Raw genomic sequence first — 18,481 nt, 5'->3', positions numbered from 1 at the left:
TCATACTATGCAGACTGTTTATAACAAGCTTCTTTTTTTTTAACTTGATTGCGCATATCACTCCATTTCATTATATATACAGCTTTGTCATTATTTTTGTCACTTTTCTGTTTACATCATCATCATTTTTATTGCTGGCATAGCTTTCCACAAAACACAAGAAGATTTTTCATTTTGCCGATTTGATTCTAGCATCAGGAACACAGCATGTGGTGCGGAACACAAACTGGAGCCTTGTTCCTCACGCTGCCTTCCTTGTGCGTGTGTAGAAGGCATTGGGTTGTACCCACTTTCCCCCGCTTTATTGGCATGTGTGGACAGGTCCTCTGCCGTCATCATTTACAGCATAGTTCCTGATGAGAAACTCTCTAACCTACTAACTTCAATTCATTGTAACTCTTGGGAAAGTCTTTTATTTTATTATTATTATTTTTTTTTAATTTGGTACCAGGGTTTGAGCCCAGGAGCATTTTACCATTGAACTACATCCCCAGCCCTTTGTTTTATTTTTATTTTGAGACAGGGTCTCACCAAGTAGCTCAGGCTGGCCTCAAACTTATGATCTTCCTGCCTCAGCCTCCCAAGTCATTGGGATTACAGGTGTGTGCCATCACAACCAGCCAGGAAAGTTATTTTCCAAATTTATTAACCCCTCTTTCTAATATGACACTCATTAAGGACAAAGGGTTGTACCTTGTTCATCCTCAACATTCCTAGAACAGTGCATTACATGCAGAATTGAATAAATGTTGAATTGAAGCACCCAATATTTTTTAATTAACCATCTTAGGCGGTGGCACTGCCTGTAGTCCCAGCTACTGGGGAGCCTGAGGCAAGACAATCACTTGAGACTAGGAGTTTGAGGCCATTCTGAGCAACCATAGCAAGACCCCGTAAAAATTAACTATCTATCTTCGATATTCATTTGTGCAGGGCAGTGTACATTTTCTAGGCCTCTTTGTATAGAATGTTTGAAGGCAGTTTCATCCTTTTTGATTGACAGCCTCATGAACGTCATTTTCTGTGTGGTAAGTGATAATACTGCGAAGCCCTCAGGGCCCATGAAGGTGTATATGGCCACTTGCCCAATTAATAAATGACCCCACATGGCTGTTCCACGAGATGGGGATGCCTGCTCTCAGGACAGTTTCCTTCCCTCCCCTCCATCGGTGCTAAGCCCCTCTGTGTCCTTGGTGATGGCCACGATTTGGAAAGCTGTCCATGGAGCTTGGTGGGACCTGTGTGGAGTGGCCAGGGTGCCTGGGGAGGCCTTGCAAGCTGACCTTGATACAGAGTGTCTGGTGCTTTCTGACTGACTCTCAGCTATGGTCTGGGATGGGGACAGCATGTGATGGGGGTTCCAGGAGGACATTGAGGAGGGCACCAATCAGGTCTTGGAACAGGCCTGCACACATAGGCGGCCTATAGGATGCACCCCTGGAGTGATGGGGTAAACATCCCTGCTCCCCACCTTTAGCCAATGACCCTTAGTCATTTCCTTTGTGCCTGACCAGCTGGACTCACACTCTTGTCTCCTGAGAATGGGGCCCGTGAGGCCAGCAGACCCACCTCCTCCAGACCACCATTGCTGGTCAGCCCCACTTGGTGTGGATATGAGTCACCCTGCCAGGGGATGCTGAAGGAGCATTTTGTGTTTCCAGGTGTCTTGTCTCCCCAGCAGATTGGCCTATTCCAGGAGGGACCACATCTCACCTTCTCAGTTGTAATCCTATAAGTAGTTCCAGCCTCTCTCTGCCTTTGTTCTGCAAATAGCCATGGTGCTAGGCATTAGGAACAGGACAGTGAAGAGAAATAGACACAGCCTCTGCTCCCGGGAAGCAGACAGGTGTAGAAGCCAGGTGTATGGTGGCACAGATCTATAATCCCAGCCGCTTGGGAAACTGAGGCAGAAGGACTGCAAGTTCTAAGTCAACCTCAGCAACTCAGTGAGATCCTGTCTCAAAATAAAAATACGTAAATAAAAAAGACTGGGGAGGTAGCTTAGGGGTAAAGTACCTGTATTAAAAAAAAAAAATTGCTGGTGTTTCTGCTGAGTCTGAAGGATGCATAGGCTACTGAGGAGACAGTGTGGTCAGATGCATTCCAGACAGAGGTTGTGGCACATGTGAAGGTCCTGTGGCAGAGGTAGAGCAAGGACCAGGGACTAAAGGAAGGCCAACCTGTCAGGAGCACAGAGGCTAGAGAGTAGGGGTGGAGGAGGAGACAGGTATTAGTGGAGACTGGCAAGGTACAAGGGTCCAGCCAAACTGGCATCCGCACCGCGCAGAGGGGGGCGGTCTTCAACAGACACATCAGGAAGCCTCTGAAGGCTGCGGAGCTGGCAGGGATGGGAGAAATGACATGATTTGATTTGCATCTTGAAAAGATCAGTCAGGCTGTGTGTCAAGAGCCAGTTGGAAGCAGGCCAAGGTGAGGGTGGGGACGCCTGACAAGGGGTTTGTGGCACAGGCCAGGCACAGGTGGTGGCAGTGTGGATTGGGGAGGGGTGCCGGAGGTTGGAGAGACACCTGGAGTTCTTGGAGATGGGCCCTTTGGTGGGGTGAAGGAGAGTGAGCACCGGGGACGGTGGCTGGGTTTGGGGCTATATTTATGTCCAATGGCTGCTGCGTCCGTCACTGGAAGGGATGCCCTGGCAGAGCTCTGTGGGCCTTGCCTCCTCTGCACGACGCAGTGAGCTAAGCACATTCACCAACTGTCTCCCTGGCCCTCCTAGCTGGGGGCCTGCCTGTCACCACTGATTTACAGACGAGGAAATGAGGCCGAGGTAAGCGCCCAGGTCAGGATTGCCTCCAAAGTGCACCCCTGCTCTGTCCTGTTTCCCATGGGCTCAACCCCAAGGCACCCCCTTCCCTGTGTCCTCGGGGCTGGGACATACACAGGCAGAGGGGTGAATGGAAGGCTCGAGACAGGGTGACCAGAGAGGACGCACCGTCTGCAGGCCTTGGTTTTTGTCCTTCCTGGTTGGAGTCAGGCCCAGCAGCACAGTGTGGTTGTTCAATGCCCAGACGCAGGTCCAGGCTGCAGGATGCAGGAGGTGGCCGAGCCCCAGAAGCCAGTGCTTACGTGCCCAGGGGCAATGCCACTCCAGGGAAACGCATCCCAGGCAAGAGGCAGGTGGCTTTCCCTGGGACCTGAGGCTGTCCTTCACAGGGAGAGGCTGGCCTGCCCTCTCGTGCATACACTTTTTAAAATACCAGCTGCTGCTTTTTTGGTATTGGAACCTGGAAACAGAGCCCATCAGGGGGAAAGGCTCATTATCCTCTTATTGATCTGAGATTTAATAAAGCAGCAATTATGAGTGATTTGAACAGGAGCCTGTTATCTCTCTGTGGTCCAAGCCTCTCAGGAGCATCTTGTTCCTGTACCTGCCACAGACACTATAGGTGTTTGAAGATGACCAAGAGATGGCAGGAACTGGCTGTGGGGTCCCCCAGGGACGTCTGGTAGTTGGAACACAGGGCTGTGCACACACAGGGGTGGGTGTGCCTTGTCATGCCGCCTTACTCACCCCCCATGGGGCTCCCAAAAGCAAGGGATGGAAGGAACATTCTAGAAACCCCTCCCACCACCCTGCCTGCCAAAAGTGGAATTGGAGGGGCTTTCTTCCCACCTGAAAACCACAGTCCTTATTGGAACCTGGGGAGCAAGCAGCACTGTACCCATCCTCTGTTGGGGAAGTAGGGGTTCCCCCAACCAGCAGGGACAAGCCACTGTCCCCCTTCCCCACTTCCTACCCCAGACTGGAGCTGACTGACAGCCTTTGAGCCCTTCTCCTCTGGAGGGTGACTGGTGCATGCTGTCCCTGTCCCCAGGCTGGGTGTCTGTGTTCCTGGGTCTAGGGGGGAGGACAGGACAGTTTTCAGTCCCTCCTTCCTCGTCCTTCCCTGCCCCCAACAGCATAGCTATGTGATCAATCAGAGAGTATTTACCAAGATCATGTGCACCCTGATCCTTCAGAATCCTGCCTGCTCGTCACACCCGTGATGCAGCCAAGCACCCTGTCAGCCTGGGCAGGGTGAATTCCAAGCCATTGTGCATAATTAGGGCCACAGTGAGGCCTGGCCCCGCCCTGTTCCTCAGTGTCCCTAACACAAGGCTGTGCTCCTCAGGGTGACCCACAGGTGATAGTCACATGGACTAAGGAATCGGCTTTCAGGGAAGAGGCAGATGGGTGGAATGGAACTGCTGCTTTGTGGAGTCCTGCATGCTAAGGCTGAGGGTCCTGCAGCCCTGCACCACCCAGCAGAACTTCCAGCCAGATATAAGTGTCCTGTTTCTGTGCGGTCCTATATGTGGCCACCAGCTAGGTGTGGCAGTTGAGTACCTGAAAAGATCGTAGTGCCACTGAGGAACCATTTTGTTTCGTTGAAGTGTATTTTTTTTTTTTTAATTCCAGAGTTCAATCCCAATGTCTCCCACAGGGTAGGCAAGTGTTCTACCACTCAGCTACACCCTCAGCCCCTAATTACACTTTAAACATCCACCTGTGGCTGATGGCTACTGCAATAGATAGCAGAAGGCTAGAGGAGAATCATGCAAGGTTATAGAACAGGGTGTGATGGGGGATGTCACTAATCACAACAGGGACTGATGTTTATTGCTGGTTGCTTTTCATGCGTGTCTAAGTGAATTCTCAAAGCAATCCTAGAGGATAAACATTATCCCACTTTACAGATCAGAACAACTGAGGCTTAGAGAGGTTTTCTTGAATAGTTTACCCAGGCCTGCCCCTCCTAAAGCCTGTGTTACAGGCACCATGCTACACTGCCTCAGCTTGAGCTAACATGACATTGTTGACAGAGTTCACGGTATGGGGGTTAGAGCACCAAGGAGGACTGGGGACTCTTAATAACTCCAGGATTGAGAGATAATGCACCCAATTCTAGAGCTTCCAACATGCAAAAGCAGAAAGAAGGGCCCAGTGATGATGGGGGGGGGGGCTGCTAGGGACTGCATGTTTGTGTCCCCTCAAACCCCTGTGTTGATGCCCTCTCCTCCTAGGGGATGATATTTGGAGGTGAGACCTTTGGGAGGTAATTAGGGTTAGATGAGGTCACAAGGATTCTACCTGAGCAGAGCCAACTCCCTGATTGCCCTGGTGCCTTTGTAAGAAGAGACCAGAGTCTCCTCTCCTCTCCTTCCACCACGTGAGGACACAGTAAAAAGACCACTGTCTATAAACCAAGAGGGGGGCCCTCTCCAGCACCCATCATGTGGACAGCCTGATCTGGGTGAGGAAGAAGTTTCTGTTGTCCCAGTCATCCCATCTAGGGCAGTTTTGTCAGAGCAGACTGCACTTAAGACAGGGCCAGGACTGCACGGTGCCCTCCCCTTGGCTGTATGGCTGGGGGAAGGAGGTGACCACGCTGTGCAGAAGCCCGAGGGATGTTGGTGGAGGAGCTTCTGGGCCTGGACTTCCTGTCTCCTAGAAACCTCTCTCTTCCTCCTGAGCGATAGTTAGCTCAGGAGAGAGCCAGCTCTTTGGCCTAGAACCAGCACTGGGGAGTGTATGAGCTTCTGCTGGCTGCGCCTACATGCCCAGTGAAGTCTTTGTCCCAGGGTCATTCTGTGTCCCTTCTCTGCCCGGTCATTTGAGAGCCATCAGCCACATCCTTAGGTACAAGCCTGAGCAGAACCCTGATTGCCGTGGGCACTGACTTCTGGGAGGGGAGAGCATGATGGTTCCCCTGAGCGCTGAGAAAATATCCTGCTTTGCCATTAACTAGCTGGGAACTGAAGCAGTTGGTGACATTGCTGGCCTCCATTTTTCCATCTGTACAATGGGAACTGTAACTCTCCCTTCATACGTCATGCCCAGGGTCCCCGCGCCTTTCACACACACATATTTGGCAGCCATCGGTGTCTTATTCTCACCTGATTCTCAAGGTCTCATTCGGCAGCCTTGGGAGGAGCCTCACAGAGTTTAGGGTGAGCCGTCAGCAAAACCCCTAAGAATGCAGCAGGAAAGTCTGGCCTCTCTGAGGGCCATTTTGCACACATGCCCTCTGTATAGGGGATCGTGGAAATTAGCAAGGAAAACAAAGCCACTAGGTTTCAGCCCCTGCGTCCCCTCTCCTAAGAGAGGTCCAGGTTGCAGCCTGAGGCCCACCTTGACTGATGGGGGACCCTGCCCTAGAGGCATCAGGATTGAGGATGAGAGGAGGAGGGGTAAAGAGAGGCAGCCCTCAAGGGAAGGTTGGGGATGGCAGCTGGGGGTCCAGGGAGACAGGCTGCTGGTCTGTGGAGAGACTCACCTCCAGCCTGGCAAAGATCCGACACTCAGGGCTGACAGAGGTGGCCATCCCCACCCCTTTCAAGAATCCTGATGGCTCAGAGGGCAAGAAAATAGCAGCAGACAGTGCCCAGGAGACCCTCCCAGATGTGCTGGACCACCACAGACCCTCAGCCTGGGACCTTCCTGAGAGCTGGGGAGGGGCCCTGTAATGACTGGGACCTGAGAAGGGCTTCTCTGCCTCTTCCCATCCCTTCTCTGAGAGGGATGGGCGCTTGGAGCCAATTCTGTTTTATTTGGAAAAAGAAAAGAAAAGAGAAGTGACGTATCTCACACCTGAGCTTGGGATGGTAGCCAGTCCGTGCCCCCACCAGTGTGTCACAGCCTGTCTTCCGAGTGCAGACTCTCTCCTCTCCTCTCCTGCAGCGCCCAGGCTCAGCCACCCAATCAGGCTGGTGACACAAGCTTTGGGAAGCCAAGTTGGTGACATTTCCCTCTCCGCGGAGAGGTGCACTCCTTGCTCAGTTGGCAGCCTGCAGCAAAGGCCAAGTAACAGATCCAGCCTTCCCTCGCCTGGTGCGGGGGGTGGGGTGGGGGGGTGGCAGGGACTGGAGAAAGCCCCCTCCTCTGCAGGCACCGGAGGCCCCGAGTCCCCTGAGAAGGAGCCACCGTCACCATCACCATCGCTGAATCATGCCCGGGGTGGGCTGGGAAACAGTCTCAGCCCCAACAAATCCACCTCTGCCTCCCTGTGTGTTTATTCTGGCCTTCTCAGTATTGCTGGTTGCCGTGCCTCTAGGGGAAGCAAAATATGTATTTAGACGTTACGTGCTTAAACAACTCTGGAGAAGGAAAAAACACTGGGATCGGAGTTCTGGCTATTTCTGCATCCTGAGGAAATGATATCATGGCTCCAGAGTCAGTCCCCAACCCAGTCCCAATTCGCCGCAGGATGTTGGGCAAATTCTCAGATTCCTCCATAGCCCGGATGCCTCACCTGTAAAGTGGGCCTTGTGTGCTTGCACAGGGGGTCTTGGGATCGTTTTGGGGAGAGGGCTTGGCATTAAGTACACGCTCAAGCTTCATTGGGGTCCTCTAACCTGACAGGCAGGTGTGTGAGCTTTTTGCATGGTTATGTACAAACAGGTATCTTCTGTGCTGGATGACATTCTTCCCGCCCACCTGTCCAGGTAGCCAGCAGCACATGCTGTGTGAAGGCCGCACCACATTCTGTTGTGTTTGCCTGGTTCTTCCCCTGGTACTGGGCGTTTGGGTTATTTCCAGTTCTTTGCCGCTGAAAATGATGTAGCTGTGAATATCAGCAGATTTATTTTTTTTAATGAGGTCCTAATAGAATATAATTATGGAGGTAGAATCAAGGCACGGACGGCATACCTCCACTGAGCCTCAGAGCCAAGCGAGGGTGTCCGTGCCTCTTGGATGATCTGTCCTTGTATCCCGAAGCAAAATCCATCATCCCTGGGAAGATGCTGAGGTGACTCTTGTTTCTGATTGTCCCAGCCCCTCCTCACCCGAGGGGGAACACGCTGAAGTATTAACACCCCTGTGTCCTCTCTCTTGTAGAAAGTCTGCACCAAATGTGGGATCGAGACCTCCCCTGGCCAGAAGCGGCCCCTGTGGCTGTGTAAGATCTGCAGTGAGCAAAGAGAGGTAGGGCCCTTGGGGCAGCAGGGTCTGGGCACACTCACATGTTAGGCTACATGGTGGGTCGCCAGCAGGAGCCTCTCTGGAGGTCAAGGAGGGACCATCCAGGGGTGTCCAGAGGAGAAGGATGCAGAGGGACAACAAGCTTGGCCTACCACCTCCATACAGAGATGGCAGCGGGCCCCGGTTCTGCTCTTGTGGAGTCTACAGTTTCAGTGGCATGTGGCATTTGTGTGTGTGTGGGGGGGGGGGTGCTGTAATTGTAGTTATCCATGTTGCACATTTACTCAGTTCTTGGCCCTGTGCTAATAAGTTCCTTAGGTTTATTCATTCATTTCCTCCTTGTTCAACCCCATCAGTGGCCACTGTTCTTATCCTTTTTTCCTGGTGGAGAAATAGAGACACAAGTGGCTAAGTGACTTGTGGACACTGAGTTGGGGGAGGAGCATGGAGTTGGGAACCAAGCGTAGCCAGGGCCTGCTGCAGTGTGCCACCCCCCCCCCCTCAAGTCCTTTCTGGGGCTAGGGTTGTGTCATTTCAGTTCTGACCCCATTTCAGGGGAGGAAATTGAGGATGCTGAGGCAGTATCTGGCGGGGAGGTAATGGGGGGGGCCTAGAACTGCATCTCCCAGCCCCAAGCCCAGGGGCTTTCCTCACTGCACCAAGATCAGGATGGAGTAGCAACAGCAGGACTACACAGGTGGCTTCTGGGGAAGGCCATGGGGAGGCAGAACGGGGATGGAAGGAGCCTGGCCAAGGGAGCATGTCCCTGGCTTTCCGGATATGGGTTTGTCTTCTTATTGATCTGACTTGGCACTTGGTATGTGCTTATCATCTGAGGATCCATAAAATATTCTCAGTTCTGGAAAATTCTCGTTCATAGCTTCTTTGACTATTGCTGCTCTGCCGTTTCGTCTCTCTCCTGACGATCATATCTTTGGCAGCTTCTCATCATGGCCAGATCCCTCTGTTCTGCTGCCCACTGTGGATCTCCCTGACCCTCAGCCTCCCCTCCCAGGTGCAGAGCCTCCTCACCAGCCCCATTTTTAGTGACTTGGCCCTGGTCCCCCACCTCTCCTGGGACACGTTAGTCCCCGTATCCTAGAAGAACCATCTCCCAGCGGCCTCCACTCGCTTCTGGCTCTGGCACTCTGCCAACTGAGCCTTGGCTTCACAAGATGTATTGAGAGAGAGATCTTGGTGTTGAATGCATGTAATTTTCCTTTTTGTTGTTTTTAAAATATTTCCATCTGTCGTTGCTGCATGTTGGGAAGAGAGAAGGCGATGGGCAGAGCCTTGGGGAGTGAACTAGTACTTGGCCTTGCCTGGTGGTCCCTGTGCCTCATCCCCAGATGGTGATGATAATGCCCAGTTCACGGAGATGCTGCAAGAATTCAGCAAGATCTTTAAAGGGTGCAAAATGTCTGGCACTCCTTAAATATTAGAAACTTCTCTTCTGCCCCAGCCAGAAAGTCCCTGGGTCTCTGGGTCTCCAGTGGGCCCCTTTCAACTTTCTGATAGTCAGTATCCTCCAGGGAAGAAATTCCTTCACACAGGACCTTGAGGGGAGACACTTTTACAGGATGCAATGATGGTCTCAAATGAGCCATGGGAGGTCAGAGGTCAAGGAGTTGTCAAGGAAAAGAAAGTGGAGAAGGAAAGATGAATTTTGCAAACTTAATCAGCTAGCGGAGACTGCTGCCCTGTCCGGCCACATCACGAGTTACCTCCATACTCCTTAATAGTCCTGACCTACCACATGCAGGGAGGGCCCAGCCCGTCCTAATCTCCAGAGCGCTCCAGGGCCCAGAAAAGTCCAAAATAGCTTAGGATGAATTTTCTTATCTTTCCTAAGGCAAAGAATATGAGGTTATGCATTAGGCTATCAGTTTGTCCTTGAATTTTTAGAAGCCAATAAAACTTCCCAAGATCAAGAATGTTCACTGTCCTCAGCGTCACCCATTCTGTGGACACACAGTAGGTAGGAATGGGGCGGCGGACGTGCTGATGGTCTGTGTCCCATGGGGACCACATCCCGGTGCTGAGTTTCCTGTGTGCTTTTGGGGTGGGAAGAGGGGCAGGGTGAAAGGTTTCCTAATGCCTTTTCTTTTCCTTAGAAAAATATCTAATCATAACAAAGAGATAGCATCCTAGGGCATTTGAAAATGTCTGATCTGAAGCACCACATAGAGCTGGTTCTGAGACTCTGATAAGAATGTGGTGTTCTGTCTCCTGGCGAAAGCCAAATCCTAATGGAAGAACTTGGGTTTTCTGATGGAAACTCTTGTTCCACTCTGCCCAGCACTCTAATCTGCCTTTCCTTTTGGTGCTTCACTTCCATCATCTCTTGCTATAATTGGAAGTAGTTTTTTTCTGGAGTGAGTCAAATGCAGGTCAAATGTTCCTGGGACTGTCGGGCTGGCGTTGCTGCCTGTTTTATGCACCCGAATGATGCAGCAATGTGAGCCTTAGTCCCTCTGCTCTTGAGGAGTTTATAATCCAATGTGTTTATTCGTTCAGGCAGTCAATATATATTTATTGAGCATCTTCTGTGTGCCAGGCAAAGTAGCTCTTCTAATGGGAGAGGGAGAAAACATGCAGAGTCAAGTAAATGCTGTAACCTCACGGGGGACAATAAAGTGCTCAGGGGAAAGGGGGTGTTGAGAGCAGTAGTATGAGTGCTGTTTTACATGGGGGTCACAGAGGAGCTCACCGATAAAAGGACATTTGAGCAGAGATCTGAAACACATTCTGTGGATATGGGGGGAGGGAACATTGCAAGTAGAGGGTACAGCAAATGCAAAGGTTTGTGCTTAGTGCCTTTGAGCAGCAACAAGGAGTCCAGCATAACTGGAGTGACATCAAGGTTGGGAGAGGTTGGTCAGAGATGTGGGAGGAGATCAGATCAGAGTGGTCCTTGCAGACCATTGTAAGCACTTTGGCTTTTGTAGTCCGTGAGATGAGGAGCATTTGGAGAGTCTCGGGTAGAGGAGGGATGTGATCTCTCTCTCCACACTCTTAAAGAACACTCTTTCTGCTGTGTTGAGAATAAACTATAGGTTGTCATGTCAGAGCATAGCATCCTATTTTATTTTTCATATTAAATGTTGCTCAGGTATCTAAGATTTTTATCAGTTGCTACTCTTGTTGGAAGCTTTCATTTTACTAAATGTATACATTTTAGTCTTTTCTGAAATTAATATGGATCACCGAGGAACCTTTATAATGTATAGAAAAGCAAAATACACACTAAAAATATCTATCATCTTACTATCCAAAGAAACTGCTGTCAATGTTTTGGCATGTTTACCTTTTTTTCTGTGCTTTTCTTGTTTATATTGTTGAACCTGTGTTTTATTTTTTATTTTTTTTAATTATTATTATTTTTTAATATTTACTTTTTTTAGTTTTCAGCGGACACAACATCTTTGTTTGTATGTGGTGCTGAGAATCGAACCCGGGCCGCACGCATGCCAGGCAAGCGTGCTACCGCTTGAGCCACATCCCCAGCCCCTGAACCTGTGTTTTAAAATCCACATTGGATCTTAAGTATTTCCCAGTGTGATCAATAACTCCTGGTAAACATTCTCAATGACAGTCTGTCATATGACTCTTCTAATTTAGGGCATTTGTTTCCATTTCTTTCTCTTATTAGTATCTGTATGTATAACTTTTTGCATGCATTTTATTTAATTGAATTCCTTAATGTATTTATTGTGCAGTCTGGGGATGGCACCCAGGGCCTGGTGCATCTTAGGCAAGTAAGTATTCTACACTGAGCGACACCCCCAGCCCTTTGCCTACATTTTAGATTATAGCCTCTGGATGAATTCCTAGGGTTCACTTGCCCCCTTTTCTTATAGACCCTGGAGCTTTGTTATGGTTTTTATTGAACTCATAGGTAGCTGATGTGTAATTTGATGCAATTTTTAAAAATAAGGGCACATAGATGGTGTGTTTCCTGGGTCCTTTGCCGCCATGTGATCATTGTTGCCTTTCTACATAAAGGACAAGTTGATAGTACAATTGTTCAGAATCTTTCCCACTCAATCTCTGTACTTGGCCTACCAACCACGTGAAGAACCATCATCAGGAAGAGGTGGCAATTAGGGGAAGTAGTCTCCAGGGAAGGGGAGCAGGGAAACCTGTGAAGAGACTAGAGAGAAGGGTTTTTTAAATTAGTTAATTAACTAAAAAATATAAAAGAAGGAATAGAAACCTCACTGAACAAACAGAACCTTTGCAAAAAGTACAGGCAAATTTGAAAAAGAGCCAAAAGAGTCATTTTTCTTTTTAAAAATAAAAAATATTATTGGGCTGGGGTTGTAGCTCAGTGGTAGAGCACTTGCCTAGCATGTGCAAGGCACTGGGTTCGATTCTTAGCACCATATATAAATAAGTAAAGTAAAGGTCCATTGGCAATTAAAAAATATCTTTAAAATATTATTAATGAATTATGAAACTCACTTGAACTACATACTTCAATCATTTCTTAGATCATCAAACCTTGTCATTCTCATTACTGGCTACAGGCATTGCCTTATTATTTGCTGCTTCTTTTTTTTTTAAAGATGGACACAATATCTTTATTTATTTTATTTATTTTTATGTGATGCTGAGGATCAAACCCAGTGCCTCACATGTGTAAGGCAAACTTTCTACCGCTGAGCTATAACCCCTGTACTCATTTGCTTCTCACCAATTTTTTTTTTTTTTTGATTCCTGTGTGGTGCTCCCAACTATCTTGCCCATGATTTCCTTGATCCCAGCTGTCAAGAATACTACCCAGGGCTGGGGCTGGGGCTCAGTGGTGGAGCACTTGCCTAGCATGCACAAGGCCCTGGGTTCCATCCCCAGGTCTGCAAAACAAAAATCAAACAAAAAAGAACACAATGCATTTGTGACCCCACCAGACTCCATTTGCCTAATTAGCTGCTTGGCTTTTAAAAACTAGCCATCTACACCCGCGTTCCGTTTCCCAGCTCTAGACATGTCCCTCTGTGCATATTCTCATTCTGGGAACTCTGTGGACTGGCACTCTCTTCAGTCACTTGCCCGATTTTCTTGCTGGCCAGTTCATAAACTCTGTCATGTGTTTAAGATCGAATGAAACAAGAAAGGGAACAAAGTGGCCCTCCAGTGGGCTGGTTAAATAGCACATCAGCCTCACCCGGGAAGGGCCCCGAAACCAGAAGGCAGTTCAAGGATGCAGCATAGAAGGACAAGGAGGGTACCAGGGGTTGAACCCAGGGCACTTAACCACTGAGCCACATCCCCAGTCCTTTATTTTTTATTTAGAAACAGGGTCTCACTGAGTTGCTTAGGGTCTCACTAAGTTGCTGAGGCTGGCTTTGAACTGGCAATTCTCCTGCCTGAACCCCCAGGCTGCTGGGATTCCAGGTACATGCCACCACACCCAACTGCAAAGTGGTTCTAAAGGTGACAATGGAGACAGGCACAGATTGAAGCCACACTTGTGTTTTCATTCCCCTTTAACAACCTGTTGTGTTTTTAAAATTTAATAATTAGAAGTTAAAAGTTTTGGTCTGATATGCCTAGGCCATTTTCATTGATTTTTTTTTTCTGAAACAAATAGACAATATTTGAATATTTGACCCAGGAAAGCTTTTTAATTACATTTTTGCTTATTTGTACTAACTATTCTGACTTCGAGAGCCCTTACTCATTTGAAGTTTGGGTTTCCATTTTCTGTCTTGCATAGTAGTCATTTTCTTAAAGTGGTTTTCTATTTTTTTCATTTTTCCCTCCATTCTGGAAAAATCTTAAAGCTTTTCTCCCATGTCACTTGGAGCATGTTTGTGTGTGTCAATAGCCTAAATGGGATTCTTCAAAACCATCTGTGTACGGTTTAAAGAATCATCATAAAACAGTTGTTCACTAACTACTGCCCCAACCAAGAAATTGATCTTTGCCATGCCTGTGTTTGACATAAATAAGATGGAACCATGTGCCTTGCTTTTCCTTTATCCAACATTATGATTTTTTTTTCTTATTTTACAGTACTGGGGGTTGAACCCAGGAGCAGTCTACCACTGAGCCATATCCCCAGCCATATATATATATATATATTAAATTTTTTTTTTTTTTTTTTGAGACAAGTTCTCACTAAGTTGCTTAGGGCCTGGCTAAGTGGCCCAGCCTGGCCTCCAACTTGCGATCCTTCCTTAGCTTCCCGAGCTGCTGGGATTACAGGTGCATGCCACCAGGCCTGGCCTCAGTATTGTGATTTTGAAGTGGATGTATTCCTTCCTCTTGTTGCTGTCTCTCTTCCCTGGGAATAAATACAGCCCCCGATGCTTTAGTCCTTCTGTTGATCTTGTCAGTGGCTCTCTATTCCTTTGCTGTTGGGGATAATTCTCCTGTCACCATCCACGTCTCCCAGAACACATGTGTGAGTGTTTCTCCAGCATTTACACCTGAGAGGGCTGCCCTTGGGCTGGGACATGTGCTCACATTCAACTTCATTAGCTAATTCCCAATCGCATTCCAAAGTAGCTGGACCGCTGGGTGCTCCCACAAGCAGGTGACTGGAGTTCCCTCTCCAGCCACTTCCCTGTTCTCCCTGGTCATTTCTGCACTCTCCTGCCTCTGGCGTGGGTTTGGCTTCTGCTCTTACAGTCCTCCATCATTCCTCTCCTGTGGCCTGTTTTCCTCTCTTGGTGACTTCATAGCCAGTCTTCATCTTTTCAAGGCGCCAATCATCCACTTTTCTCTGAAACCTGGCATGCACATTCACACGTACTCAATATTTTCAAGGTTTTTCTCTTTTTCTGAGTCTTCTGGTTGGCACCTGCCCTCCAGTTCTCCCTGGCCCCGATTTTCTCTCTGTTCACCCATCTTCAGGTGTGGTGAGCTTAGCCAACCAGGGTCGACCCAGAGGCCATGGGCAGATCTCTCCCAGCACTTCCCCTTTGTTTGGGAAATGATGCTCTGCTTTGTGGAGGATACACCTTTGACTCTCCTGTGGCTGGGCCCTCGAGGGCCTTTGGAACCAGGGAGGATGTAGGACTGTAGCCCCTGGTTTGCGTCTCCTCAGCTCTCCCTCTCTCTGCTCTCCCACACCGAGTCTGAAAAAATCCACCTTCCCAGATGCAGTGCACTGGCTGTGTCTGGGAGTCAAATCTCCTGGGGACAATGGCAGGAGGACAGCCCCTGTGTGGTTCCAGAAACCTGCAGCCCTGCTGGGTCAGGAAGGCTGCCCAGGCAGCTTCTGAGCCCTTCCCTGCCCGCTGGCAGGCAGGCAAGGCCTTGCTGTGCCTCTGCACACTTTTGCCATCCATCACCTGTGGTTGAGGGGCACCCTCTGTGACCTACTGTCACATCCCTCCTGCTCTGACAATTGTGATTTCTTTTTTTAATTTTTGAATTTGTTTTCATTAGTTATAACAGTAGAATGAATGCATTTATGCACTTTGACATAGCATACATAAAGGGGGTATAATTTCTCATTTGTGATTTCTTTTTTCACCTGTTTTCAGGGGTCTGTTAGTTGGGTTGGAAGGGACAGCAGAGGGGGGACTTCTAAACACACAGTGTTGCAGACTGGAAATTCATTTAATTTATTGTCTAGCCTTTTGTCTCTATCCATTTTTGAAAAACCAGAGTGACTCAGTGAACATCGTAATGTAATCAGGGGAAAAACTAATTGGAATCTAGATTACCCCGGATTCTAGAAACCATTCCGTCAGCCTCTAACAGATACCTGTGGCGTAAGAAGGCTTCTGAAGACTCAGGTGTTGTGTGAGGTGGGGGATGAGCTAGGAAGGGGTAAAGACCAATTTGTAAGTAATTGAAAGCTGATTAATACAATTAGCGCGTTCTCCTGTGTTCGTCATCTGCTTTGTGTTCAGATTTCAAACACACCCTGATTATAACTCGGCAGAGGCCAGGCTGCAGCCAACACTTACTCGGCCTCCCACAGTGTTTTGCATATAAAGGTGCTCGGGAAATGTTTGTTGGTTGAAAGAGAAATTTGCAAAGAAATGTCCTTGCTCTGATCACTTTAGAACCTCTTCCCAGCGGGTGCTTTTGATTTCCCTGGAGTCTTATAGCAGGAAACCCTGGCTGGGGCCAAAGTGCCCATCAGACAGCGGCTGTGTGTTCCCTCTGCCTGCCCCTCCCTCCTGCTTGTTGATTGACAGGCAGAGGGGATTTATGAAAAAGGAAAGTGACTCCCCGGATAATATTGAAACCATCTCCAACTCACAGAGGGTCAGGAGAACCAGGGACTCTCCCCTCCCCAGCCAGTCCCTGATGGTAACTAGCTGTGCCAGCCGAGCCCAGCATCCTTGGCACCTGCCTGCTGGGAGGGTGGCCTGTGCTTGCTGCAAACTGCCATCTGCTTCTCCACACTGGTTCTCTCCTGGTCCCGCTGTTACTTGCAGTTTGGATTTTTGCTGCAAACAGCTTTGCCAGAGGGCCCCCTCCGCAGGCCCGTGAGTGTGCTCGGGAGTGGGTGGCTGGCGCTGGGGCGGGTGGCTGCCTGAGCACCCTGCCATCTGTGCCTGGCTCACTCTGGGCTGCTGTCGCGGCGTCCCCGGGGGACCCGGATGGTCACACTTCCTTAGTGTGTTGGTTGCCTCCCACGCCACTGTGGCTCTGCCAAGGAGACCCACTATCAGTGCTGCCTCCCAGCCTCCCACACAGGTACAGGTGACAGAAGGAGGAGGCTCCTGGCCCCTAGCACCCCCCAGAGCACTCTGCCTAGGGTGGACCCTCTGGCACACCCTCCCCACCCCCGAATACTGAACCACTTCCACCCCACTCCCCAACTTTGTTTGGGGTGCCTACTCAAGTGTCTGCACTGGAGAAACCTGACTCCATCAGCACGCTGCTCTAGCCTTCCGAGTTAATCGTCCATACCCAGGCATGCCAATGCAGCCCTATTATTGATAGCAGACATTAGCTGAGCACCAACTAGAACCCAGCAGCAAACACCTCTTATCCTCACAGGAGCCAGTGACAAGCATAAAAGGAGCTGTTGTTCCCTGTGACAGATGGAGAAACTGAGGCTTCGAGAAGGGAGGCTACTTGCCCAATGACATCAGAGAGTAATTGACGAAGCCACAAGTACCTTCATGCAAATGCTGGGCAATGACTTACTTTCTGTTCTTTCCTCATTCACCCAATATTTGTTGAGTATTTGCAACAGGCCAGGCCCTGTTTTAGGCCCTTGGAAAACAGCAATAAGCAAAACACCCCAATATTCTTGCCTAGAGCTTGTGTCCTGATCAGAGGCCAGAGATGGGGAGTTAAGAACCAGACGATTAAAGTAGGAGCAAACTCATAAGCTCATGGTACAGCCTGTTGGATACTGAATGGAAACAAGGAAAAGGAGCACAGGGGTCAGGGATTTTGGGCACGGGAGGGAGATGGCCATGCTAAAGTCTACCGGCCACCTTGTCACACCCATCAGGATAGCTATTATAGAAAAGCAGAACATATCAAGTGTCAGGCTATGGGGAGATCAGAACCTGCACATTGCAGGTGAGGATGTGCTCACTCCATGTGAGCATGGAGGTGGTTCCTCAAAAAATTAGATAGAATTACCGTGTCTCCAGGATTTCTACCTCTGGGCATCTAGGCAAAGGAATTGAAAGCAGGGACTCCAACAGATATTGGTACACGCGTGTTCGTAGCAGCGTTATCCACAATAGCCCAAATGTGGAAGCAACCCAAGCGTCTATCATCAGATGAATGGATAAACAAAATGTGCTACACACATAATATTATTGATATTATTTGGCCTCAAAAAGAAGTGATATTCGGACATATGCTGCCACCTGGATGAACCTCAAGGACATTGTGCTGGGATTGTGGCTCAGCAGTAGAGCACCCGCCTAGCATGGGTGAGGCCCTGGGTTCAATCCTCAGCAACACATAAAAATAAATAAATAAAATAAAGGCATTATGTCCAACTACAACTAAAAATAATAATAAATAATAAGCCAATCATAAAAGTACCAATTACCATAGGATGCCACTTAGGTGAGATACCTGGAGTAGTCATATTCATAGGGACAGAAAGTGGGACTGCAGGTTCCAGGGGGCTGGGGAGGTAGTATTTAGTGGCGCAGAGTCTCAGTCTGGGAAGATGAAGTTCAGAAGGTGGGTGGTGGTGATGTGCACAGGGTCACTCACTTAGGACTCCTGAAAAAATGGTTAGAATGGCAAATTCTATGTGCTATATATATTTTTTGTAGGGGAGCACAGGGGATTGAACTTGGGGCACTCATCCACTGAGTCACATCCCAGACTTATTTTGTATTTTATTTAGAGACAGAGTGCCACTGAGTTGCTTAGCTCCTCACTTTTGCTGAGGCTGGCTTTGAACTCTCGATCCTCCTGCCTCAGCCTCCTGAGCCGCTGGGATTCCAGGCATGCACCACCATGCCTGGCCTGTGCTGTACATTTCAACCATAGTTGAGAGAAAACAAATAGATTAGCCAGGATGGGCCTTTTTGAGAAGGTTCAGCAAAGACCTGAGGCAGGCTGGCCCAGGGGGACAGTTGGCACAGCGTATTCTAATTGCTCAGGGCTCCC

General features: G+C 49.0%; 1 protein-coding gene across 3 annotated transcripts in view; it reads left to right on the top strand.

Moving 5' to 3' along the window:
• Rph3al (rabphilin 3A like (without C2 domains)) overlaps positions 1 to 18,481 on the top strand; it is a 101,371-nt gene that overhangs the window by 40,089 nt on the left and 42,801 nt on the right. For all 3 annotated transcript variants that reach the window (XM_048793249.1, XM_048793242.1, XM_048793246.1), the window contains exon 5: positions 7,838 to 7,924. In XM_048793249.1, coding sequence (XP_048649206.1) covers positions 7,838 to 7,924 — 87 coding nt within the window. The remainder of the gene's footprint in view (positions 1 to 7,837; positions 7,925 to 18,481) is intronic.

Source organism: Marmota marmota, unplaced genomic scaffold, assembly GCF_001458135.2.
Source record: "Marmota marmota marmota unplaced genomic scaffold, marMar, whole genome shotgun sequence".
Classification (NCBI taxonomy): domain Eukaryota; kingdom Metazoa; phylum Chordata; class Mammalia; order Rodentia; family Sciuridae; genus Marmota; species Marmota marmota.
The sequence above is the reverse complement of the archived record's forward strand: the minus strand, read 5'-3'. Positions and strand labels throughout refer to the sequence as shown.